This window comes from Macaca mulatta, chromosome 1, assembly GCF_049350105.2.
Source record: "Macaca mulatta isolate MMU2019108-1 chromosome 1, T2T-MMU8v2.0, whole genome shotgun sequence".
NCBI classification, from domain to species: Eukaryota; Metazoa; Chordata; class Mammalia; order Primates; family Cercopithecidae; genus Macaca; species Macaca mulatta.
Genome location: NC_133406.1, coordinates 207,712,339 through 207,737,341, shown reverse-complemented (window position 1 = coordinate 207,737,341; position 25,003 = coordinate 207,712,339). Strand labels below are relative to the sequence as shown.

Genomic DNA, 25,003 nt, shown 5'->3' with positions numbered 1-25,003 from the left:
TAAAGTGGAGAAGTCAGTGGTTTTTAGTGTATTCAGAGTTGTGTAACCATCACCACTATTAATTCTAGAATGTATTTATCACCCTAGAAAGAAATCCCATACCCATTAGCAGTCACTCTCCATTTTCCCCATTCCCAAGTCCCTGATGACACAAATCTACCTTCCATCTCTATGGATTTGCTTACTCTGGACATTGTATTGTGATGGATTTTCTATCTTCACTTGACTTTCTCTCTGGGTAAGCCTGGCCATCCTGCTTCAGTATCTCAGCCAGTCCTGGGAACTGCACGTGGCTTTGAGGTCATCTCATAAGGCAATGTGGCATGGTTTGGAGTAAACAAGGTGCTTTCTCAAAGCAGGGGTGTCTCCCTTTCCAGGGATCTAGTTTTTGGTATCTTGACAATAAATAGGCTGAAAGCTTGGGATATCAAGAGACTCTGGGCAATCAGAAAGGGTTACTCTACTACCCCATGATCCACCAAAGCCATGATTTACAGGTGTTACCATGCCTGTAATCGTCTATCAGACTCTTTCTGAGACTTCTTCCATCTCAGATTCCAAGCACTCACACTTCTTTTCAGGGGAGGGACATAGGTTTTTCTGCTGCAACCAGGTATCTGCTGTGAAAAGCACAGGAATCCTGGGGAGATCTCATGGCTGGCGGCAGTGAGACCCAGGTGTAGCTGATTCCCTCTTCTGAGCAGGTCCACTGAGGGGACGTTCTGTGGCTTTTGAAATGACAGTGGCCATCGTGGAGTTTGAACAGATTTCTCACTGGAGCCTTTCTAGTGTTTCCTGTTCCATTTGCAGCGAGGATGTGAAATTTACTTTTCCAAGAAAGATATGCACAGAATTTGATGTGGCTTGAGGATAATAGTTAATAGTCATTTTTTTCCCAGTTGTTTTTATTTCTTGTTTCAATCTTTTTCTAAAGAGAAGAAAAAAGCCTGAAACGTGGAGAATGGTAAGGGGCTTCAGGCTTGTGCAGGTGAATCTAAGCAGGGGTCTCCCGGCCCCCTGGCTGCATGGGCACTGCCTCCTCTAAGCTCCCTGCTAAGCAACCCACTGGCAGTGGCTCCTCATGCCTCCTGGCTGCCTGGGAAGCCAGATGTTCCTGTTGGCCTCTCACAGATCCATCCTTCCCCGGGGCCTCACCTGAGGAACATTCTCTTCCCAATGCCTCCCTACAACCCACCTGTGCCTCCCTGAAGCCCCCCCTCTGCTCGTGCTCACTCTCTCTCATTCTCTCCCTCAAGGAGTTAACAGACCTGAGCTTCCATCTTCTCATACTCGAGCCTGGCCCCTTCTTCCCCTTTCCCCTCCACAGTCCAGCCTCCACTTAGCAGCCAGATGCCGTACCTCCTGGGATTCCATGTCACCAAGAATGAAATTTAAAGTCCTTCGCCAACTGGCTCTCCAACTCCCACACTTCCCTCTCACACACTGAGTCCTGGCCACACTGGCTTCCTCCCTGTTCCTCAAACACTCCACTGCTGGGCATGCATTTACTGTCCCCTCTCTAGAATGATCTTCCTGGGTTATCTGTGGGCCTCACTCACTTCATTCAGGTTCTGTGCCAATGTTTTCTTTAGGTGAAGCCTTCTGGATCACCCTTTAGAAAACAGCATGTCCCAGTCTCTCTCTTTTCTCTTAACTGGTTTTCTTTTTCTTCGTAGCACCTACCACCACTCAACATACTCTATAACTCCATAATGTGTTCCATAACACAAGGGCAACTGTCAGCCCTTCTAGAATGTGAGCTCTAGGCTCTTGGAATAAACCTGATTTATTTTTTCACTGCTGTGTCCTTATCACCTAGAACGGAGTAGGTGTTCAAAAAGCATATGCTGGATGGGCAAATGAATAAACATGCTCTTAACCTGTCTGAATCTGTTTACTCATTTGTACAATGTGGCTGATAACTATATTTCCCTCAGAGGGTTATTGTGAAGATTAAATAAGAAAATGGGTATAAGGCCGGGTGTGGTGGCTTACACCTGTAATCCTAGAACTTTGGGAGGCCAATGTGAGCAGATCATGAGGTCAGGAGTTTGAGACCAGCCTGGCCAAAATAGCGAAACCCTGTCTCTACTAAAAATACAAAAAATTAGCTGGGTGTGGTGGTGGGCGCCTATAAGCCCAGCTACTTGGGAGGCTGAGGCAGGAGGATCACTTGAACTGGGAGGCAGAGGTTGCAGTGAGCTGAGATCACACTACTGCACTCCAGTCTGGACGACAGTGCGAGACTCCATCTCAAAAAAAAAAAAAAAAAAGAAAGATACAAAAAATTAGCTGGGCATGGTGGCACGCACCTGTAATCCCAGCTACTTGGGAGGCCGAGACAGGAGAACTGCTTGAACCTGGGAGATGGAGGTTGCAGTGAGCTGAGATCATGCCACTGCACTCTGGCCTAGGCGACGGGGCAAGACTCCATCTAAAAAAAAAAAAAAAGAAAAGAAAATGGGTATAAAGTACTTAGTCTAGAACTTTGCACGTCATGAGGTGCTCAATAAGTGAGGTTGAAAGGTAATTCCTGAGCATTTAGTGAGCACTTACTGTGGCTATAGCCCATGGTAGATGTTGGTGATGCAGAGGTGAGTCCCTCTGAGTTCTCAGGGAGCTCACAGTGCAGCGTGGTCACAGAGGACCTTGAATTACAGAGCCAGAAGTCCGAACTTAATTCTGTAGGCAGTAGGGAGCCCTCTATGCTTCTGGAGCAGAAGCAGCACGTCAGGATCTTCGGGAAGATTAATTGAAAGTGTATTCAAAATAAAAAACAAAAGGAAAAAAAAAGTATATTCAAAAGGGGTGGAGGAAGGAGACCTTCAGGGCTGGTAGTGGCATGTGCTTCCTTCACCTCTGCCCACAGTCTGAAAGGCAAACACACCCAGGAAACTTTTGTATTTATTTATATTATACTTTAAGTTCTAGGGTACATGTGCACAACACGCAGGTTTGTTACCTATGTGTACATGTGCCATGTTGGTGTGCTGCACCCATTAACTCGTCATTTACATTAGGTATATCTCCTAATGCTATCCCTTCCCTCTCCCCCCACCCCACGACAGGCCCTGGTGTGTGGTGTTCCCCACCCTGTGTCCAAGTGTTCTCATGGTTCAGTTCCCACCTATGAGTGAGAACATGCAGTGTTTGGTTTTCTGTCCTTGTGATATTTTGCTGAGAATGCTGGTTTCCAGCTTCATCCATGTCCCTACAAAGGACATGAACTCATCCTTTTTTATGGCTGCATAGTATTCCATGGTGTGTATGTGCCACATTTTCTTAATCCAGTCTATCACTGATGGACATTTGGGTTGGTTCCCAGTCTTTGCTATTGTGAATAGTGCCGCAATAAACATACGTGTGCATGTGTCTTTATAGCAGCATGATTTATAATCCTTTGGGTATATACCCAGTAATGGGATCCAGCCAGGAAACTCTGAGGAGGTCAGAGACACAAGTTGTCAACTCTATTCACACCGGCTCAGAGGGAGATGGTGGCTCTCTGGGGGGGAGTCATCCCTCACCTAGGAAACCCACCTGCCCAAGCCATCTCATTCAAGCTGTAAGGGGAACAAAGGGGAGGCAAGAGGACGGGGGTTCCACTCATCCCTTTGCTCCATTTTAAACCCTCTTCCTGGCACCCTTCGGATAAACAGATAAGCCTGGGTAAATTCAATCAGTAAAATCATCTGATTGTCAGTCCTCTGCTGAAAGCCCTTCAGTTGATTCCCACTGCAATGCCAATAAAAGCTAATTTGCCTGAGACCACTGCCCATCTCTCCCACTTCATCTCATGCCACTCTTTTCTCACATTTCAGTTTCTCACATTTACTGACTTCTTTCCTGCCTCCAAGTGTCTGCTTTCGCTGTTCCCTTAGCTACTCCAGCGTTGGCTCATTCTCATCTTAAAGGCCTCAGCTTGAATGTTGCCATCTCAAGAGGGCCTTTTCTAAACATCCTGTTCAAAGTAGCCCCCACCAACTTATGTAGTCATATTTTACAGGAATTAGGTTCTAAAGACAATATTTAAGGCAAGAAGCATATGGTCAAACTTATCATTGAAAATCCCTTAGAAAACTATCATATTGGAGTCTTGTTCATCACACCCTCTTTCCTTTTTGTAACATGCCAGACACACTTATAACCCCAAATCTCTGCATAGATCTCTCTTCCTCATCCCTTCAGGTCTTTGCTCAAATGTAATGTTCTCATTGAGGCCTTCCTGACTACCCACTTCAGGCTGGGAGTGATGGCGCATGCCTGTAATCCCAGCACGTTGGGAGGCTGAGGCAGGAGGATCACTTGAGCCCAGGAGTTTGAGGTCAGCCTGGGCAACATAGTGATACCCCATCTTAAACAAACAAAAAAACTGTAACATTTCCATTCCCGCCCCAGCATTCTATAATCCCCTTCACAGCCTTACTTTTCCTCCATAGATCACCCTCTAACATATTATACATTTTACTTAGAATTAAGTTCTGAGAGCAAAGGTTTGTTTATTTTGTTCACCGCTGGGTCCACAGTGCCTAGAATACTGCTGTTCATACAGATGTTCAAGAAATAATTACTGAATGAAGGAATGAATCTTTCAGGCCTCAGCTTGGGTGTTTCTCTCCTTTCTCTTACTTCCTGTGCCTTGATTAGGGGTTCCATCTCTAGGCTTTCATGCATCCTGTATTTATCCCTATTAAAGAACTACTGATCACAACGTACTGTAGTTTTCCTCTCTACATACTTGTCCTCCTGCATATCTAATCATGTTGATTCCACAAAGACAGGGAGTGTTTCTCCTACTTTCTAGTGCGATCTGGAACCAAAGACTGCTTAGCACAGAGTAGATACTTAGTGTCTTTTGAATAAACCAGTTTGGGTGGTGGTGGTGCGGTATCCCTGAATGAGAGTGGAGGATGTGGCTCCTTGTCAGTTCCTGAATAGATCTAGACCCGGCAGTGGGAAGACTATTGACTGGAATGAGCTGTGGGCCTTTAAAATAACCTCAGGATTACACTTGGGAATAACCCAGCTCCATACACTAGTGAGCCCCAGGCAGGGAGGCATGTAGGACCCCCCAATAGCGCTTTCTCCTTTTCCACTCAGTTAGCTGACCTTGGGGTAGGATCATCAGATAAAATACAGGACATCCAGATAAATTTGAATTCAGAAAAACAATGAGTAATTTTTTAGCATACGTGTCTCATTGCAATATTTGGGATAGTCTTATACTAAAGCATTACTCGTTGTTTACGTGAAATTCAACTTCAACTGGGCATCCTGCATTTTATTTGCTAAATCTGGTAACCCTATTGTGGCAAGTCCCTGTATGCTGCATGTCCCTCTCTGGGTTTCGCTTTCTCCATCTGTGGAATGGGCACAGTTCTGTGAGACTTGCCTCAGGGATTCCTCAGGCGGAGCAAATACCCTCAAGGATCGTCCCTTTGTCCTGGTGAATCGCATGGGAAGCGCGCGTGTCTGAGGAGTTTCTCGCTGTGTAAATACGAGAAGCTCCTTCCTCCAAAAGCCTCCGTTTTCTCATCTGAGCACATGAAACCCTCAGAGGTGGAAACGATTGCCTAGCGGAACCACGACTGCTCAGCTTCCAGCCACCGGAACCCCATCTCACCACCCCCAGCCCTTGAGGCCACGAACTTCCGGTAGCGAAAAGTCACTTCCGTATTCAAGAGCCTCCTAGGCTTCGAGCCTTGCGATGTCTCGCCCTCTGGCGGCTGGGAGGAGGGAACGACTTTACCAAACAGTGAGAAGGAACAGGGAAGTCCATTGGTTGAAAAACGGAGAGGCACAGCTCCGTCTTCCAACCTCCACCAATGTTAAACCGAACCTTCGCCGAGGGCGGGGCTCTCACGGGAAAGGGGTCAACCCGGGACGGAGGCGGCGTGGGAAGAGGGCGACCTTGTCTCTGCTCAGCTGGAAAAAGGCCCGGCGTGACACCGGCAGTGGACTCCTTTGCGCATCAGCTACTTCCTCTTCTACTTGAAAAGGAGGATCTGGGTAAAAGAACCGAAAGGCTGTAGAAACTTAAGACTTGTCTCTGATGTCCTTCTCAACCCTCCATTCATATGTGAGGGAAAACACCTGCTGGGTTCACACAGAATATAAGGGACTTTGAAATAATTCTTGATCTTTAAGTCAAGGAGTTTTACATTTTAAAATAATCGAGCGTGCCTACTGCTTGCCAGGCCCTGCCCTCGCCTTCACTCGCATTATTCAATTAATCGACACAGGCCTGTGCATTGTGTCTTACGACAATGACCCTGACCCTCCACTGCCTGTGTTGGAATCCTAGTTCTGCCAGTTATTAGCTGTGTATCCTGGCCCAAGTTACTCTCTGCTACAGTTTCTGACTCTGTAAAATGGGATAATAGTACCTACCTTATACCATTGTTCTAAAGATAAATAACATATTTAGGCTGGGCATGGTAGCTCACACCTGTAATCCCAGCACTTTGGGAGGCCGAGGGTGGAAGGATTGTTTGAGCCCAGGAGTTAAAGACCAGCCTGGGTAAAATAGTGAGACTCCCTGCCTCTCCAAAAAAAAAAAAAAAAAAAAGTAAAGTTAGCCAGGCTAGGTGGCAAGCAGCTGGGGTCCCAGCTACTCTGGAGGCTGAGGTGGGAGGAGCATTGCTTGAGTCTGGGAGGTCGAGGCTTCAGTGAGCCGTGACTGGGGCACTGCACTCCAGTTTGGGCAACAGAGACCCTGTCTCCAAAAGAACAAAAAATTTAACATATTTAAAGCACTTGGAACAGCACCTGACACATGGTAACCACAGTAACCAGGTAAGTTATTTTCATTTACAAATTAGGAAATTGAGGCTTACATATGAAGTAACTTGTCTAGAACAGATAGCAACTAGTGGAGGCAGGTTGGGAAAAGTCTCTGCCTAATCTGAGGGGACTTCTTAATCACTATACCCGCCCAACCCTCTTCCTGTGTCTACAGGAAACCTGTGATGATCCTAATTGCCTTTAAAGCATCACATATATTTATTTGGTAGCACCCTATTACCAAGTGGCTGCTCTCTGGGCATTTTTGTAATTTTAATGAAGTTGGTAAGGTTCTATAACTTGTCTCTCAGATCAGGGGCAAGGCTTCTGGGAGAAGTCAGAATGAATGGCTTCAAGATCTACCTCCTGCTAAATCCTACTTATAGAAAAACCAGTAGAAATGAACTTCTGAACATGTTAAATTTGAGATCTTGTCAGATATCCAAGTGGAGATAATTGTGATTTGATGTGGTAAGTGCTGTGTTAGTGGAAAGCACAGGGCACCAAGGGAGGTCTGATTAAGGACAGATAAAACTGCTGGCCAGGATTAGGACAGGCATGGCAGAAGCAGCAGGTCTTGGTGAATGAGTAGGAGTTGGCCAGGTAGAAAAGTCTGGGGAAGTTGAGGGGAGCATTCCAGACCAGGGGACTGGCGTGTACAAGGGAACAGTTTGATGATTCAGAGCCCTTTCTGGGAACTGGAGTATAGGATAGAAGGTAAGAATGGAATGGAGATCGGGGGCATATTACGAAGAAGTGATCTGAGAAGCCCCCTTATCAACTAAGACAGACTCTAAGATTAAGGAAACAAAAGTAAAAGTTACCTATGGGTTGGGGGTTCATCATATGCCTCCTAACTCTGATTTACAACCCAAGACCGCTACAACTCTGATTGGACAGAGGAGTGGCCTTACAAACAATTTTTTTTGAGACGGAGTCTCACTCTGTCGCCCAGGCTGGAGTGCAATGGTGCGATCTCGGCTCACTGTAAGCTCCGCCTCCTGGGTTCACGCCATTCTCCCTGCTTCAGCCTCCCGAGTAGCTGGGACTGCAGGCGCCCGCCACCATGCCTGGCTAGTTTTTGTTTGTTTGTTTGTTTTTATTTTTAGTAGAGACAGGGTTTCACTGTTTTAGGATGGTGTCGATCTCCTGACCTCGTGATCCACCTGCCTCGGCCTCCCAAAGTGCTGGGATTACAGGCGTGAGCTACTGTGCCCAGCCACAAACATTCTTTTCTGATAAAGAACTGCAGACCTTAAGCCAGTTTCACCAGCTGATAGAGGCTGTACACAAACTGTGTCCTGTGGTTCATCTTTTGATATAAAAAGCCAAATTCTACCTCATTTTAATGCTAAAATTCTGCCCCAAAGTGAGCATGAGATGATTGTTCCATATATGTTTACCCATTGTGCATGCACTCAACCCCCCTCATAAATATGTATAGCTCTCCCCCAAAATCTGCTGAATATATATGGCTCTGTTGTGTAATATGGACCCTGTGAGGCATAAAACCCAACCTGCTCCTTCCTTCCTTGAAGAGAGAACACATTTGGTCCACACCTCCTGGTTTGCAAACTAATACACCCATAAAGCTCTCCTTTCTACTATTTACCCATTCTGGCGATCTTTTGCACAATAAAGGGTGATGTTCTGGAAGTATCAGCAAGGCATCAGAATTTCTGAGCAAGGAAGAGAGGAAGTCAGCTTTGCACATTATTTATTTATTTATTTTGAGATGGAGTTACTCTCTTGTTGCTCAGGCTGGAGTGCAGTGGGGCAATCTCAGCTCACTGCAGCCTCTGCCTCCCGGGTTCAAGCGATTCTCCTTCCTCAGCCTCTTGAGTACTTGGGATTACAGGCGTGAGCCATCACACCCAGCTAATTTTCTATTTTTAGTAGAGACAGGGTTTCACCATGTTGGTCAGGCTGGTCTCAAACTCCTGACCTCAGGTGATCCACCTGCCTTGGCCTTCCAAAGTGCTGGGATTACAGGTATGAACTGCTGTACCGGGCTGCAGCTTTGCACTTTAGATGGTATACTAGGAGGCAAGGAAGAGGATGTGATAGGCAGTCTCTGAATTGTCCTTAATGATTTCACATCCCAGTATTCACACCCTGGTGTAATTTCCTCCCCTTGAGTATGGATGGAATTTATTAATTCCATTCTAATGAATAGAATATGTTAGAAGTGATGGGTTGTCATTTCTGAGATTTGATTACAAAAAACTCCCTGTGGCTTCTGTTTTGGGCACCTTCTCTTGTTCTCTTGCTCACTTGCTCTTAGGGAAGACAGCAGCCATCTTGTGAACTTCCCTGTGAATAGGTCTATGTGTCAAAGAGTGGATGACTAATCAATGGCCAGCAAGGACTTGAGGTCTTCTAACAGCTGCGAGTGAGCTTGAAAGTAGATCCTCCCCAAAGCAAGCCTTAGAATGACTGCAGCCCCAGCCAACACCTGATTGCAGCCATGTGAGAGGCCCTTAGCCAGAGGACCCAGTTAAGCCATACCCAGATTCCTGACCCACAGAAAGGGAGATAACTAATATTTGTGGTTTTAAGTTTTACCTAATTTTAAGGTAATTTGTTATGTAGCAATAGATAACTAATACAGAGGGATTAGAAGCAAACAGAGAAGTAGGGAAATTAGGAGGGGGTAGTGGTTGTAGCCCATCTCTCTAATAATGAGAACCTGAATTGTGCAGTGGCTGTGCAGGTGAAGAGCAGAAGATGAATTTGAGATATGTCTGGAAAAAGAATAGAAGACATTTGGCAAGGGAGTTGGATGTGGGAAGGAGGGAGAAGGCAGAGGAGAGAGCAATGCCAGTATTTGGTAATGTGAGGGATGGTATTTGCTAGAGTTGCCACCATGCAGGTCACTGGGGATGAGTTTTAAAAGTGGTTCCTTGAGATTTCTGGCAACAACAAGATAGATCAACAAAGCAGACTCAAGGTTGGTCAAAGAAAACAGCCACTGTGGTCTGGGGAAGAAATAATGCAGAAAAATGGAATCAAGGAAGAGCTGGAGGGAATGCTTTTTCCTTAGTTTGATTTACTTCTCAAAGTGTATGGTATGCCATTCTCCTCTTCATCTAGCCATTCTCTCCACAAATATTTACTAAGTGCTTTCTCTGTGCTAGGCACTGGGGACACACAAGTAAACACACAAGTCCCTGCCTTCATAGTGTTCCTAACTTGGTTGCAGAGAAACAGTAAGATTGAGGCTAGGACTTTTTAGCCACTCCTGCAGGGCTCTGAGGGTCTAAATCTGTGCTGTCTGTTATAGCCACCGGCCTTCTGTGGCTATGAGACACTTGAAATGTGGCTGGTCCAAATTGAATGTGCTGTAAGTGTAAAATACACCCTAGCTTTCAAATATGTAGTTCAAAAGAAAAGATTGTAAATGATTTCAATAATTTTTAAATATTGAGTATTGATTTTAGTATTATCACTGGATAACATTTTGTATGTTTAAAATAAATAAAATAATTAAAATATATTATTTAAATTAATTTCACGTTTCTTTTTAAATTAGTGAAATTAATTTAAATAATATATTTTACTTATTTTGGCTATTAGAAAATTTAATAGCCAAAATACGGCTATTAGAAAATTCAAAATTAAAATTATATATTAAATATATCTCACATTATATTTATGTTGGACCTCACTGACTAAACCTGTATTCCCTACCAGCTTTATCTCTCAGTGACTTTAAGTTTAGTTAATGAAAGGGTTTTTTTGGTTTTTGTTTTTTTTTCGTTGAAAGTAACAGAAACTTTGAGGGGGAATGAAAATTAAAAGTTAGGGGAATTGATTGCAAGCGTCTTCTGAATCAAAGGGATGGTTGATTGAGCAGTCTGGGCAAGGAGCGGGCTTGAGGGGCCTCCGCAGCAGAGCTTCACAGGCGTTAATGTGACCGAACTCCATTTTTGAATTTGACATCCCACATTCCAATTTCTGAGAAGACAGACTCTGACCAGCTCAGTTTAAATCAGGTGTGTCCACTCCAGATCCAGCTGCTATGGCTACGGGAAGAATGCACTGTGAGCTGCCTACTGCTTTTTTCCCACCCTTACCCTCCAGCCACTATGTTCCCTAAAAGGCAGCATGAGCTCTCAAATCTCTAGGGGTCAGCAAACCTTTTCTGTCAAGGGCCAGATAGTCAATACTTCTTTCGTTTTGTAATTCATAGGGTTTCTTTTGCAACCACTTCATTTTGCCCTGCAGCGCAAAAGCTGCCAGAGACAATACATAAGTGATTGGACATGGCTGTGTTTCAGTGAAACTTCATTCCCAAAACCAAGAGGTGGGCCATAGTTTTTCAACCCCTAAACTGTACTTCCTGTTCCCTCTGCCTGGACTGTCCTTTCACTCCTTCCTTCCAGAAAGTGCCTAGTCATCCTTCCGGTCACAGTTCAGATGCCACTTCTTGGAGGTTTCCGCTAACCTTCCTCTCCTGACTGGTTAGTTGCTCCTTCTCTATGCTCCCACAGACCCCTGTATCCTATGCATGCACTTCTCATATTCTGTTGTCATTGTTCTTTTCTAACCACTAGCTTACTAGTTCTGGGTCTCATTTGTTGTAAATGTACCACCTGGCATTCCTGGCACATGGCACACACTTGAGTGTCATTGGATGAGTGGAAGAAACCACGAACCTTGTGGTTGACACATAGTCAGACTAGATGTCCTGAGATCTTGGGTAGTGGTGAGAATTCTGGGCTTTTAAAATTAGCGGCATGAGAGGCACCTCCTGTAACTCCAATACTTTAGAAAAGCATGGGTGAATGTTTTAAGACAGGAGAAGTGGAAAATTTTAAGGGCTGCAAGCCCTGGATAATGTGATAAGCCACACGTCAGCTGGGGTGAAACCAGGAGTGCACCCCTTGGAGGAGGCTTTGTGCTCCTTGGTAAGGTTCCCTGTGGAGGCCCCATCAGGCCCAGTGGGTCATTAGAGAGACAGTGTTGGGTCGAGGACAGCCTTGGCCCACAGTCACTTACAGTCACAGTTACAGGGCAGCAGAATGGACCTTCCTTGACCCAAGGGCTTGGTGAGTAACATCCAACAGATCCTGGACAGGGGCAAGAGAGGCTGTGAGGCCAAAGACAGTGCTCATGGCCTCTGCAAGGCTTTATCCAGCTAAGCACATTGTCCCTGTTGCCTCAAGAGAGAAAGGAGAATTTCTCCTTTTAATGTCACACTTAAGTGAGACACCTTTGGGCAATACAGACCTGATAGGGCCTTTCCTGGGTGTTTTGCAAAAGAAAACCAAGAGTAAAAGAGCAATGGATCTTCCATGTCATTGTGGACCTTGAATGGCTTCCCTGGGCCCCTCATGGGGATGGTGGGCTGGGGCAGGTGACCCGGGACCACTGGCGGCATGTTTTCCATATGATAGAGCTGATGACCAGCAGAGTGGATGAGGAGAGCAGGGCCGGGATGGTGATCACTGCAGCTTGCAAGCCACCCATACCTGGCCAAAGGGATGGGGCATCAGGGCACCGCAGCTTGTAAGCCACCCACGACTGGACAAAGAGATGGGGTGTCAGGGCAGGGGCAGTGGACTTCTCCCCCAGGGCAGGCTGTGCTCCTAGTCAGCAGCCTTGGCCCACACAACATTGGGCTCCCACGACATGGAGGAGGCATGGTGCAGAGCAAACGCAGGCTGGGAGGCAAAGATTGAGTGACCTTGAGCAAGTGGCCAATTGTTCTTCCCCTAGTGTTTGGCACTTAGAAAGTGCTGGGGACCTGCTTATGGACCCAAAGGGAGAGATGTGATCCTAATACCACCAGATGCTTTACATGCCTTATCTTACTCAACCTGGCAAGCTACCTCTACTGCTACCGCTTACCAGCTGGTGAAACTGTGATGCAGAGGCTGGCTTCTCTGAGGCTAAAATGTTTATAAGGGGCAGAGGCAGGATTTGAACCCAGGTCTGCATGTTGCCAGGCCTTCATGCTATCCATGTGCTTCCCCACAAGCATGCTGTGAACACTTACCACGAGCCATGCTGTTCCTCCTTCCTGGACCACTTTGCCCAGCGCTTACTTGGTGTGCACGTCTCAGCTTCAGCAGAACCTCCTCCAGGATGAACCTCTTCTCTGAGTTCCTGAGAGCCCCTCTTATTCTCCTGAGTCCTCAGCCTATGTGCTATGTTTGCCTGGTCACCATCAGTTCTTCGAGATAGACCTGGGATGCGGCTGTCGTTGCCTATCTTAGTGCCTAGCAAGCTGTAGGAATTGCTGGGTAAGCGACTGAACGAAGGAGTGAAGAGCACAGTGAGGCTCCCCAGGCCCAGCCCTTCCTCCCCACCCTGCAGGTAATGTGTTTCTTTCTTTGGGACTTGCCCAAAACCAATACTTGTCTGGACTGAGCTGGGGAAGGTGGACCTGAGCTAGGCTGAACAAACACAGCCCTCTCTTTCTGGCTGCCCCCATCCCTGTTCAGTTCTGGGCATTTGACTCCAGCCCAGGGGCCAATCCCTTCCTCCCTCCCTCCCTTCCTTCCTTTCTTTTTCGAGACAGTGCCTCGCTGTGTCACCCAGGCTGGAGTGCAGTGACACGATCTTGGCTCACTGCAATCTCTGCCTCCCAGGCTCAAGCAATTCTCATGCCTCAGCCTACCGAGTAGCTGGGACTACAGGTGCACGCCACCACACCCAGCTAATTTTTTGTATTTTTAGTAGAGACAGGGTTTCACCGTGTTGGGCAGGTTGGTCTTGAACTCCTGGCCTCAAGTGATCTGCCTGCTTCGGCCTCCCAAAGTGCTGGGATTACAAGCCAGAGCCACTGCGCCTGGCCCCAGGGGCTGTTTCTGGTTCCCCAACATCTGCCTATGAAAATCAGCCAGGCCGGGCACAGTGGCTCACGCCTGTAATCCCAACACTTTGGGAGGCCGAGGCAGGTGGATCACAAGGTCAGGAGTTCGAGACCAGCCTGGCCAATATAGTGAAACCCTGTCTTTACTACAAATACAAAAATTAGCTGGGCATGGTGGTGCACACTTGTAGTCCCAGTTGCTTAGGAGGCTGAGGCAGGATAATTGCTTGAACCCAGGAGGCAGAGGTTGCAGTGAGCTGAGATCATGTCACTACACTCCAGCCTGGGCAACAGAGCAAGACTTGGTCTCAAAAAAAAAAAGAAATCAGCCAGTGCTTGTGCTTGGTTTGGTGGGAGTGGGGGAGTGACGGTTGGCCGGGAGGCACAGAGCCAGGCTTCACAGAGCTGTGCCATGAACTTGCTGTGTGACCCTGAGGAAAACATCTCCTCTCTCTGGCCTCAGTTTCCTCAACTGTAGCAAGGGAAGAATGATCCCTACACCCATCGCAGGGTAGCATGGGGACTAGAGGATAATAAGGAGCACGGGTTTGGGAGTCACACAGCCCTGGGTTCAAATCTGAGCTCTGCCACATAAGTGGAAAGTCATCCTAACTCTCTGGACCTTGTGTTCTCATCAGTAAAAAGGGGATAAAAATGGCATCTCCTCTTAGGCTTGTCGTGAGGATTAAATGAGACGACAGCCCGTAATAATTATTATGTTAATGATATTTCAAACCAGACCTGGTCTATAATTGGATTCATCTAATCATAAGGTGTACAGGGACTTTGAGAGAAAAAACAGAGCATTTGAAAACATGGATTCCAATTGGGTTTTAGAGTTTCAGAGCTGGGAAGGTGCCTTAGAAACCACCTGGCTATATTTCCCCTTTTATAATTGGTAAGAAGACTGAGATCCCCAGAGTGGGGATCTTGCCCAACACCACACTTAACCACACTATTTGGCTAGTAAATTCCTTGGGCAGAGTATGGGCTTGGGCTGGGAAGCTGGGTATTTGCTTTGGGAACCAGAAAACTTTCAAGTGGCTCAGCAGCCTCCTTGGCCCACCTCTGGTATCTTACCTGCCCCTGTCCCTTCCTCAGTCCCATCATTCTGAGGGAAAGCTGGCCACGGAACAAGGGCAAGTGGCACTGTCCCTTGCCCAGCTTGAGTCCAGAGGCCTTCCCTTGCCTCACAGTCAGGACCACCCAGGCCCCCACCTCCATCCTCCCCACTCTGGGTCTTGGGTTGGCAGCAGAGCTGAGGAGCCCAGGGTCCAGGGAGGTGGCGGGGGAAAGGGGCGGGCTTCTACTTACTGCACCGATGGGCGGTGCTGGAGAAGTTGCAGGGGGACTGCATAACCATCAGTGGGGTGTGGGGTGCTGGGATTTCAGCTCAGGGGAGGTGGAGGAGGCAGGTGCTCAAAGACTTCTCAGGGCATTTTATTCCTGAAAGGGAGCCAGCAGGTTACACCCTGGAGCAAGAGCGTTCTGGTCATCTGCTACGGTGGGTTCCCTACTCAGAATGGGGGTCAGGAAAAGTGGGCTTCTAAGGGACCCTGAGTTCACACAGCATACTAAACTGATGCTGTAGACTAATATGGAATAACAATCTTTTATTAAGTGGAAAAAAACAGGTTATGGAACAATAGGTAAAGTGTTTTGATTTATATAGAATATGCTCACATAGAAAAAAGGCTGGGCTAAGTGCAGTGGTTCATGCCTGTAATCCCAACACTTTGAGAAGCCAAGTGGGGAGGTCGCTTGAGACCAGGAGTTCAAGATGAGCCCAGGCAACATAGCGAGACCCTGTCTGTGCAAAATTTGTTTTAAAATTAGCATGCCCAATAATAGTCCTAGCTACTTGGGAGGCTGAGGCACTGTGATCATGCCATTGCACTCTAATCTGGGTGACAGAGTGAGATCCTGTCTCAATTTAAAAAAAAAAAAGTAAACCTTATCAAAATGCTAGCAGCAGTTATCTCTGGACAGTGGCTGATGGATGATTTTTTTTACTTTGTGTCTTGACTGTATTTTCCAACTTTTCTATAATGAGCATGTTACAAGAAAATAAAACGACCCAGGAAAGCAACACATTTTAAATGAGAAAATCTTTTGACCAACAATTTCATTTGTAGGAGCCTGAGGAGCCTGGGGTCCAGGGAGGTAGCAGGGGAAAGGGATGGGTTTCTACTTAACACCACAGAATACATAGAAAGATGAACAGTATGTGAAGGATGATCATATTTTTTGTAAAAGAAAATGACATTTGTTTATATGTAAGCAAAAATGCCTGCAGGACTGGCACTGACTGTTAATAACTGCTGACTTCTGGGACTGGGGAAGGAGAATGAGGAGAATTTCTACTTTCTACTCTGTTTATTTTAAATTTTTAAAATGAGCACAAGTTATATTATAATTTGTTTAAAAAGCAAACACATAACTTTCCTAGTCTCTGTCTCTTTTCCCTGGCTCTCCATGCACAAAATCTAGGTGTAGGGGGTGGTCAGTGAGGGTCGCTCTGGGGGCTCAGCATCATCAGGGAGGGGTTATCTCTGGTCTGTAAGTTCCCTCCCATCTTGGAGATGGGGTCGTTTCACAATTACAGCTTGACATTAGGCAGTTTCAACCAGAAAACATTTTCTGGCATTCTCTCTGCACTCAGCATGCAGAACCATAGGACAGGATCCCCACTTTGAGATGCTCATGCCTGGTGGCGGTTGGAGACCCAGAGTCCTTCTTGGAAAGCCCAGGATCAGTGAATCTCCTGGACCTGAATGACTCACACAGCCTGCCTTGAGTGGGACATGAAGGATGAGTAAGATTTCAACAGTAAGGAAAAGGAGGGCATTAGGCAGGGGGAAGAGGATTCCAAAAGCAGATTCATTAAGGCCAAAAATATGCTTATCTAACATTATATGCATAGGTTGTTTTCCTCCTGCAGAGGAAGCCCCTGCAAACAGAAAGGCTGTAGTGCATGGCCATTAGCCTGTATTGGGCTGCTGGTGGGGAGGGCTGAGTGCTGAGGACTGGGGCAGGAGTGGGACAGATCAGCTGGAAAGACAGGAGCCACCAGCAGCTGCCGTAGTGCTGCCATATGGTGTCATAGGAAGTCCCCTGTCTCTTTCTGTCCTCCCCATAATCTTTCCCCTGCTGCTTGTCAGGGTGTCTGAGATCCCACCATCAGCTACTCTTCTGCTGGGAGGGTTCCTATTATAAATGTGCATAGGTCGTATCAGGGAGACGTCTTAAACATAAGCCAGTTATGCTGAGGAACACAGGAGGGTAAATTCTGATGGAGGAATGAAAGAAGTGGGGAAGGACTTTCCAGAGTGTGGCAGAGGGGGGTCCCTAAGAGGAAAGGGGGGTGAGAAGGGTACCACTGGACAAACTCCAGGAAGCTGCCTTAGGCTAGAACTTTTGCCTTGTCCCTCTTGTTGAGCCGATGAGGAACAGGGATGCTTAAGGTGGCGATGAAGGAGCTGTCCAGGGTCATCAGTGAGTCAGAGACAGAGCTGGGGTTTACCCAGGTCTCAACCCACAGCCCCACCCTGGTGAGAGGCACACACCTCCAGCCTGTCTGCTTTTATTGGTGACCTCTTGGGTCTGCTTCTCCCTTCTCCCAATGACAAGAACAGAGCTGCTGGGCCCCAGGACCTCGCTTCCGGTTGGCAGATCTGGCAGCTTGGTCAGGGAGGGCCTTGGCCTGGGGTATGCGGTGAGCAGAGGAAGCAGGCACACGGGCTCAGCCTGCAGGGAGTGAGGGGACAAGAGCCCCTTTTCTGGGGAAAAAGATGTAAAAACATTCAAACCACTTGATATATCCCAGGGCTTTCTCTAGTGCCATGAAATTAGTGAACCCCCTTGGACCATCAGTCCCAATGCTCTCACTTACCTGGGACTCCCTGCAGCTCCAGCAGCTGCCTGGGCTGGGCTTTGTCCTTGCTGTGGCTGGTGCTAGCTCTGAACTCTGTTGCCAGCAAGGGAGGACCAGGTGTGGGCAGGTATGAAGTGGCTCTGCCCTGGAGGTCCACGCCAGCTGTCTCTTCTCCTTGGAGAGGATGACAGAGGAAGGCACCCAGCTCCTGGTGCCTGGGGTTGTTGGAACCCTCCTCTCTCCTTCTCCTTCTGCTCAGGTTCCAGGTTCCCAGGGGGTAGGAGGAGGCACCAGAATCCACAAGAGGGAGACTGAAGTTTGCATGAAAAGAGCTGATGGCTGGGAGTCAGGAGACCTGGATCTGGCCCTGACTGTGCCCTGCAGGCTTTGCATGTATGTCCCAGTTTTCTTCTCTGTACATGGCAGGGTTGAGATCAGGGGTCTCTCCTCAGCCATGCTGGGGCCCGTGATACTGACTGGCATGCTCACCCCAGGGAGGACTTCCTGATTCGATCACCCTTTTGCTCCCTCCTTCTCCTCTTGGAGGAGCTGCAGTCCCCAATTCTGATAGGCACTTTTGTACCCCCACAGACCTTCTTAGATGTGGGACCCTTCATCTCTGAGCACCTCCCTCCTAAGCCCTGGCCCTGCCCCTTCCAGCCTGGCCTGTGTTCCTTTTCTTTGCCTGGGCTCGGGCCCTCTCAGCTGGTTAATCTCCCTCCCCTGTGTGCTGACTGGGAACCAGGACACCTGAGTTCTGATCTCAGCTCTGCCGTATGCTGTGTGATATGGAGCTAGAAACTAACCTTCTCTGGGCTTCAGGTTGGACTGGAGGATCACTCAGACCCTTCCAGCATTCAGATTTGATCACAGTTTTGGGAAGCTCACCAGGACCTGAGGTTTTGTGCCTCTGATGCCAGCTTCCTGAAAGCCCTTCCCCAGTCCTTGTCATGACATCAGGGTAGGAAGTCCCTGGGTCTCTGGTCCACAGTGTCAGCCCTTCCCCCACTTCATCTAATTTCAAGGAGGGGGGAGCATTTTGTAATAGAAATATGATAGAACTGTGGAAATTTTGGAAGCAGATAGAAAACTGTTTGTTCTGATAGGCTGATAGGTGCAGCAAACCACCATAGCACACATTTACCTATGTAACAAATCTGCACGTCCTGCACATGTATCCTGGAACTTAAAAAAAGAGAAAACTGTGCTATTTTGAATTTAGCGTTAAAAATACATTCTTTTCATTAAGATATCAAATAAAAACAAAGGAAAATGAACACATTTCAAAATAAAAGTACTTCCCCCTCCTCCCCTCTCCTACTTTTTTTTGGAGGCTGTGCTTCCCTTTTGTGGTTCAGGATTACAGGAAGATTGTGTAGAATCTTCGGTGTCCCAGAGTAAGGGGAAATAACCGTGTCCTGATGGGCAGTGATAATTCAGCACCTTGGTTAGTACTCTCCCTTCCTCTCCCACCTCCCACCTCCTTCCTAGCCCTCTGTAATTAAGCCTGTGATACTGGACCTTTGCAATTGACCTTGTGATGCTGTGCTTGGGGGTGGTGAAACAGAGCTGAGACCCAGGCAGGAGGGGAGGAGACAGAGAGTGCTGCCCAGGTGTCAGCAGTCAGCCTCTCGAGATGGCCTCCCTGGCAGGAGGGAAGGCCCCATCCCCAGAGCCCCTGAGCCGAGTTCTGTGCTGCCAAGAGGAGTTATCCCTGTTGTTTTCTGTTCCTGCTGCCACCCCAGAGAGAAGGAGCCAGAGCTAATGGCCTTGTTAGATGCTGAGCAGTGCAAGCCATGGGACCTCACATGAGACTTACAGAATCCTGGACCATCAGAGCTCAGGCCCTGGCAATTAATCAACTAGAATAGATACCTAAACCTTCCCTAATACAGATGGGGAAACTGAGGTCTAGGGAAGGAGAGAGACTTGCTCAGGGTCCCATGGGGCCTTTCTAACTCCACTCCTGACCCTGGGAGACACATGAAGCTTGGCTCACAATTGAGACTTGACTTACAATTGCACAATTCCACGGTGGCGTGGAGCCTGGTTTAACCTCCCACTTTAAATCCCAGGGGGATCACAGTCCTGGTGGCTGCTGCCCGTCACTGAAGCCATCGTCAGAGTTGAGAAACATTTCCAGAGAGGTCCAGTAAAGGGACTTCTGGCTTTAGCTTTGGATGGACCTGGTCTGATTTCCAGCTCTGCTGAGTACTGGCTGTGGGTCCTCTGGGAAGTGATGTTTCCCTGCTCAAACACTGAGATAATGATACCAGCCTCAGGGGCATGTCTCGATGGTTAGATAAGGTGTGAAAGGTACCAGTACTTTGCTTGCTGACTACAAATGGGGACTCTGAATGGGGTTACTGCCATTCTACCGTTTTTATCTGTCCTGGATAAGGCCTTTGTTGATCCCTCCTTCCTTCCCAAGCCTGGCCTTGGTCCCCTCTCTTAATGTGTTAAATGTGGGGTTCATGATATCAGCCTGACAACCCCAGATTCTTTCATTCAGGAATTCTCTGGATGTGTATCAAATATATCTCTTGGAGACACCCTCATTTCCAGGAGTCCCCAGCTGATGTAAATTAGGCCTCTAGAGTTACTTCCAGACACTTGGAAACTGTGAGTAAAGCCTGGGAAGTGGCCAGCATTTCTTGGAGCTGCTGCTGAGGCTGAGTGGGGGGAAGGTGGAATGCGCCATGGAGCGGGTGCTCCGACCCCAGAGGGAGAAGGCTGAGCAAAGACAGATCCACTGAGCCAAAATGAGAGGGCATGGTTTGAGGGCAGTCACAGGGATCTGAGAGGATGGGGGAGGGCTTGGGATACTCTAGTTTCAGAATCACCCCAGTCACTTCCCTGTCAACTGGGCTGCTCTCCATCAGCCAGTCAGAGACCCCTCCACCCACCCGTGCCAACAGCCCCTCCCCCATCCTTGTTCTCATCCCTCTTCCTAGAAACGCAGGCAAGTCAATGACTGAGGTGGTTCCCTCTCCCCTCACCCCAGCTCCAGGCTGTAGATGAAGATCCACCTGTGGTCTGCAGTCTAACCTCCCTCATTCTGCAGGTGAGGAAGCCGAGGATGTCTTAGGGTGTAAATAACAGAAAGCCAACACCAGTCCAGGGCTCCCAGGGGTGCTGGGCTCCCTGCACACTGCAGAGAGCGCCCAGTGGCCTGGGAGACACAGTAGCAAATGGAAGAAGCTGCTTCCCTCATTTCTGCTTGCCAGCATAATTTCACAAGCCTCTGACTCTGTGACCATGTGCAGCTCTCTGGAGGGATGCTTTGGAGACAAGACAGAGTAGTGGGCATGGCCCCCTACGTCTCTTGCCTGAGTCACTATATTCCTTAAAAGATAATTGAACCTAGTCCTTGCCTTTTCCTGTACAGAAGATAGCATCTGATGGTTTTCATGATTATGCCTCTGTAATCTATAGCCCAGACACACTCTTACATGCAAACGTTGATGTGACTCTGCTTTAATGTTACTTCTGAGCAAATGAGATGTGGTTTTGCATGTACTAAACCTCCACCACCTGTATATAAGCGGTGGGCTAAAATACTGTCCTGAGGCTGACTGATAGAACCGCTCTAAAGGGCCGCTGCTGGGCTCTAGGCCTATCTATAGTACTCAGTAAGACTTCTAAGTAAAGTGAACCTGAATTCTTTAAAAGCTTGATTATTTCTTCTTTAGTCGACAGTCTTTTCCACTTAAGTGTGCACAGCCCATGTGTCCACAGGCAGAGCCTGTCCTACCTCCCAGCCAGGATGCTTCCCCATCAGTCACAGGTGGGACAGACCTCAGGACTGTCCTGGCCTAGGCGGTCCCTTACCCTTCATAGACTATAAGGAGAAAGACTACTTAGGTCAGAGCCAGTCCAGAGGTTCAGGAAACCCACACAGCTCCAGCCACTGACTCTGGGAGGCAGCTGGGGGCATAGGGTAGGGCCTCCTTAAGTGCACTGCACTTTATAGCTTACCAATAAATCATGTGAAATCGGTGTTATTATCCTCATCTTCCATGTGGGAAAACAGTCCCAGAGAGGGTGGTCCTTTTTCTAAAGTCACACAGTGATGGAGCCTGGACTTGAGCTGAGGTCTGTGTGGTTCCCGAGACCAGGCTCTTGCCACTGCCCCATGAGCTGCCCACTGCCTGCTCCCAAGACTGCCACCACCTGTCCTCCTGGTAAGGACTGACAGCCCTCCCTGGCTGGTAAGTTTTTGGACAGGTTTGCGGTGTGGCGCTTGCCAGCATGGGATATGGGACTCCAGGTAAGTCATGGCTTCTCTCTGAACCCCATTTTTCCTCCTCTGTAAAATGAGCATAATACCATTTACCCAGCCGGGCTGCTTTGTGGATTAGCTCTGCTCGTGTGTGTGCACTGCCTGGGACAGAGCTGGGTGGGCCTGTGTGTTTGTCAGAATGAGTGGAACTGGCTACTGACATCTGTAACTTTAATACAAATTGATCATAACTCATAAAACGGGCAACATTTTAAATAAAAATACTTCTGGGGTGGCCCAGATTCTGGTAGTTGAAGGGGTGGGGTAGGGCTGACAATTCCTCTTGCCCAAGGGAGGCCCCGGCAGGTGGGGGGCTGCCACTGTAAGAACCCCCTATGTTTAGCTCTTCTGGCTACCTTGGGATGGTGTGTTCAGAGACCCCAAGTGCAGAATCGAGGCCCCAGAACTAGAAAGAAAAGTCAAGGCCGGGGAGTTTTAGGCTGAGTCTTGCAGCCCACTCCTCCAGTTCCCACCTCTGGGCAGGGACAGAACCAAGGGGCAGGACAACCCTAGATGTGGACTCCACCCTCTCCCGAGTTCTTCACAATTGGATGCTGTGGCAAAAAAACACAGGTGGGGCTTGCTCAGCCCACCTGAACTTCCTTCTAGTGAGCCTTTTTGTATGACTGAAGTTGGAAAGAGGAAAACGACATTTCCCAGACTCCCTTGCAGCCAAGGTTCTGGATCTGACTTAAGTTCCCCCAAACAGAATCTCTTGTAAAAATTTAGATTTGGGAACTGAGTGAAGTGGGAGAGGGGCAGGCCTCGGGACATCCGTTGGCTGGCACGGACCGTGGCAGAGGGAGCCTAGTTCTGCAGTCAGCAGCTTTCTGGCGCAGTGGCTTCCTGCGGATGGGGTCAGCTTTCCTGGTCACAACAGACATGATGAATCTGGCGCTGGGAGTCGTTCCTGGAAATTCAGCAGAGTCTGCTTCTCCAGCTCTTCCAACAATGTTGCAAGCCACCAGGGGCCAGGTAATAAATCCTTGCCTAATTAAACCAGCTACAAGTGGCTCTTGTTTTCTGCAGCAGGATCCTAACTGAGATAGATGCCAAGTCTGACGAGAGGTCCCAGCCAACAGCCCCTCCCAGTGCTTGGGTCCTAATTACAACAACAGCTTCTGGAAGCCTCCTGCACCCTAGCAGGTCACAGAGGCTTGGCTGAAGAGGGTTGGCTGGACTCTTGTTCAGAGCTGCTGGGGACCTCGATCATCCAGGGAGGCTTGTCCTGCAGTTGCTTTTAGGCTAATGGGCTCTGCATCAGCTTTGGGTATACACTCACCCTGACCTTGGGCCTGTGCGCAGGAAGGTGGTGGCACATGACTGTAATGTGTGGACTTAACTACCAGGTGCCTTCCACAGGCCACAGCAGCATCATTGACCAGCAGATCGGTGGGAAAAGTAGGAACCATATAGTTCTTGGTGTGGGGGTGGCAGGAGAGGTTGGTTCTCAGGCAACCCTAGGACACTACCTGTGTCCACTGTGGACTGGGGTCCAGGGTAAATGGCCCATCACTAGCTTGGTCAGGGGCAAGTCTTAGGCCATGGGACATAAGAGGGTGCTGTGTGTCTTTCGGGCTGCCAACTACTGGCCAGGCTCTGACACTTCCTGAGGCCAGGGCTGGGCAGGAGGGAGACACTGGAAGGTAGTCCCCTGCCCCTGAGAGGATGGGGCTGAGGGTTGGGCAGGGGTTGCCCTGAGGAGAAGCCATGTCACATCCTTGGATCAAAGCTGTATCCCCATCAAGGTCAGAGCTACAGAACATCGATGCTGGAAGAGAGTTTAGGAAGTAGAGAATGCAACCTCCATTTTACAGACAGGGACATGGAGACTGGAGGGTAAACAACTGGCCTGAGGTCTCCAGTGGCCACTGTGGGCCGTAGTCCAGGTCTTCCATCTCCTGGGCAGGGCTCTTGCAGGTGGCAGTGGCCCTAGGAGGCTGTGGTCTGCTTCGGCCTGGACTAGATGCGGACGGTGTTGATCCGCAGCGGCTGAACGTTCTTGCCATTGGCGTGGCTCTGGCCAGGGCTGAAGTAAGAGCAGAGCTTGCCAGGGAACTTCTCGCGGAAGGTGTAGAGCCAGGACATGTCATCAGCATTGTAGAAGATGAGCAAGCCTTGATCGTAGTCCAGGAAGACGCCCACCTTGTCAAGCTTGTCCCGGACGTTGAGCCGCGTCCAGGGCTCCGTGCAGGCGCTGTACTGGTTGCCATCGTGCATCACGATGCAGTAGAAGCCGCGGCTGGGCTGGATCTGGATGCTGCCCTTGCGGCTTGCAGCTTCGTGCGCCAGCCCGATCACCCACTGGGTCTTCTCTGCCACCACCACCTCCCAGTAGTGGACGCCACTACTGAAGGCTTCAGAACCCAGCACCGACACCTCCACATCGAAGCGCTTTGGTGAGTCCTGCAGCGGCTGTGGGTGCAGGTTGCCGTAAGCCACAATGGTGCAGTCGTCCGACAGGATCAGGCGCTGGTGGGCTGTGCCTGGGTCCAGGGTTAGGGCGGCTGGCACTGTGGGGGGTGGAGGAAGGAGAGAAGATGAGTGGGGAGAAGGCTGTGGACCTACCATGCAGTGCCTTCCTGAGGGCAGAGTTCTGGTTGGTACGTAGGAGGCCTCTGACCTGCTGTGTGACCTCAAATACAAGGGTGCCCTCTCTGGGCCTCATCTTCCTCCTCTGTAAAATGGAAGGGTGGTGGTTAAGGTCCTTCCAGATATTATCTGCAGGGGAGCAGGGGCTACAGCTGCTTGTTCACTGCCGGATGCCCAGGGCGAAGCACATAGTGGGCGCTGGCAAATGTTTGTTGAATTAACCAGAATGAGGCCTAGAATTGGGGAATTTTAGAGCTGGGAGGGAGCTTCCAGATGATCCAGTTGCTACTGCTCCCCTAGGGGGAATGGGGAAATTTGTGAGTGTGTTCAGGTCGTCTTAACGACAGCTGGGATCCAGGGATGCTAAAGACCACGAAATGGACAGGACAGTTCTGCAAAGGGAATTTCTGCCCCACACCTTCCCTGACTCCCAGTGATTTCCACATGTCCCAGCAGACATTCATGTGGATGAAAAATCTTTTTTATAAGGATCAGAAACTATAACCTAGTTCCATTTCATGTATAAACATGAAATAATTTTTTGCAGTTTTAATATACCCTGAATATTTCAGAATGCAACCACCATGTAAATGAAGGGAAGGCTGCATCTGTTTTGTTTGGAACTTCCCTAAGAAATGTTTGTTTTGTTGGA

General features: G+C 48.6%; 1 protein-coding gene and 2 long non-coding RNA genes across 8 annotated transcripts in view; 1 reads left to right on the top strand and 2 right to left on the bottom strand.

Moving 5' to 3' along the window:
- LOC114673129 (uncharacterized) lies at positions 1-5,656 on the bottom strand. Of its 2 annotated transcripts, none has more exons than XR_003723756.2 (4): positions 5,393-5,656; positions 2,557-2,870; positions 2,313-2,434; positions 1-928 (listed from the first exon to the last, which is right to left on the bottom strand). It is a non-coding gene; the product is annotated as an uncharacterized LOC114673129 (long non-coding RNA). The 2 variants fall into 2 exon arrangements; XR_013404313.1 differs by having other exon boundaries at positions 2,557-2,737; positions 5,393-5,642.
- A 90-nt stretch (positions 5,657-5,746) lies between these two features.
- LOC114673130 (uncharacterized) overlaps positions 5,747-25,003 on the top strand; it is a 39,365-nt gene continuing 20,108 nt past the window's right edge. The window contains exon 1 of one of the 3 annotated variants that reach the window (XR_013404309.1): positions 5,747-6,009. This is a non-coding gene — a long non-coding RNA (uncharacterized LOC114673130). The remainder of the gene's footprint in view (positions 6,010-25,003) is intronic. The other 2 variants (XR_013404310.1, XR_013404308.1) reach the window with 2 other exon arrangements.
- TRIM62 (tripartite motif containing 62) overlaps positions 21,914-25,003 on the bottom strand; it is a 35,570-nt gene continuing 32,480 nt past the window's right edge. For 2 of the 3 annotated variants that reach the window (XM_077990779.1, XM_077990775.1), the window contains exon 6: positions 21,914-24,272. In XM_077990779.1, coding sequence (XP_077846905.1) covers positions 23,722-24,272 — 551 coding nt within the window. In that variant the 3' untranslated portion in view covers positions 21,914-23,721. 3 annotated transcript variants of the gene reach the window in all.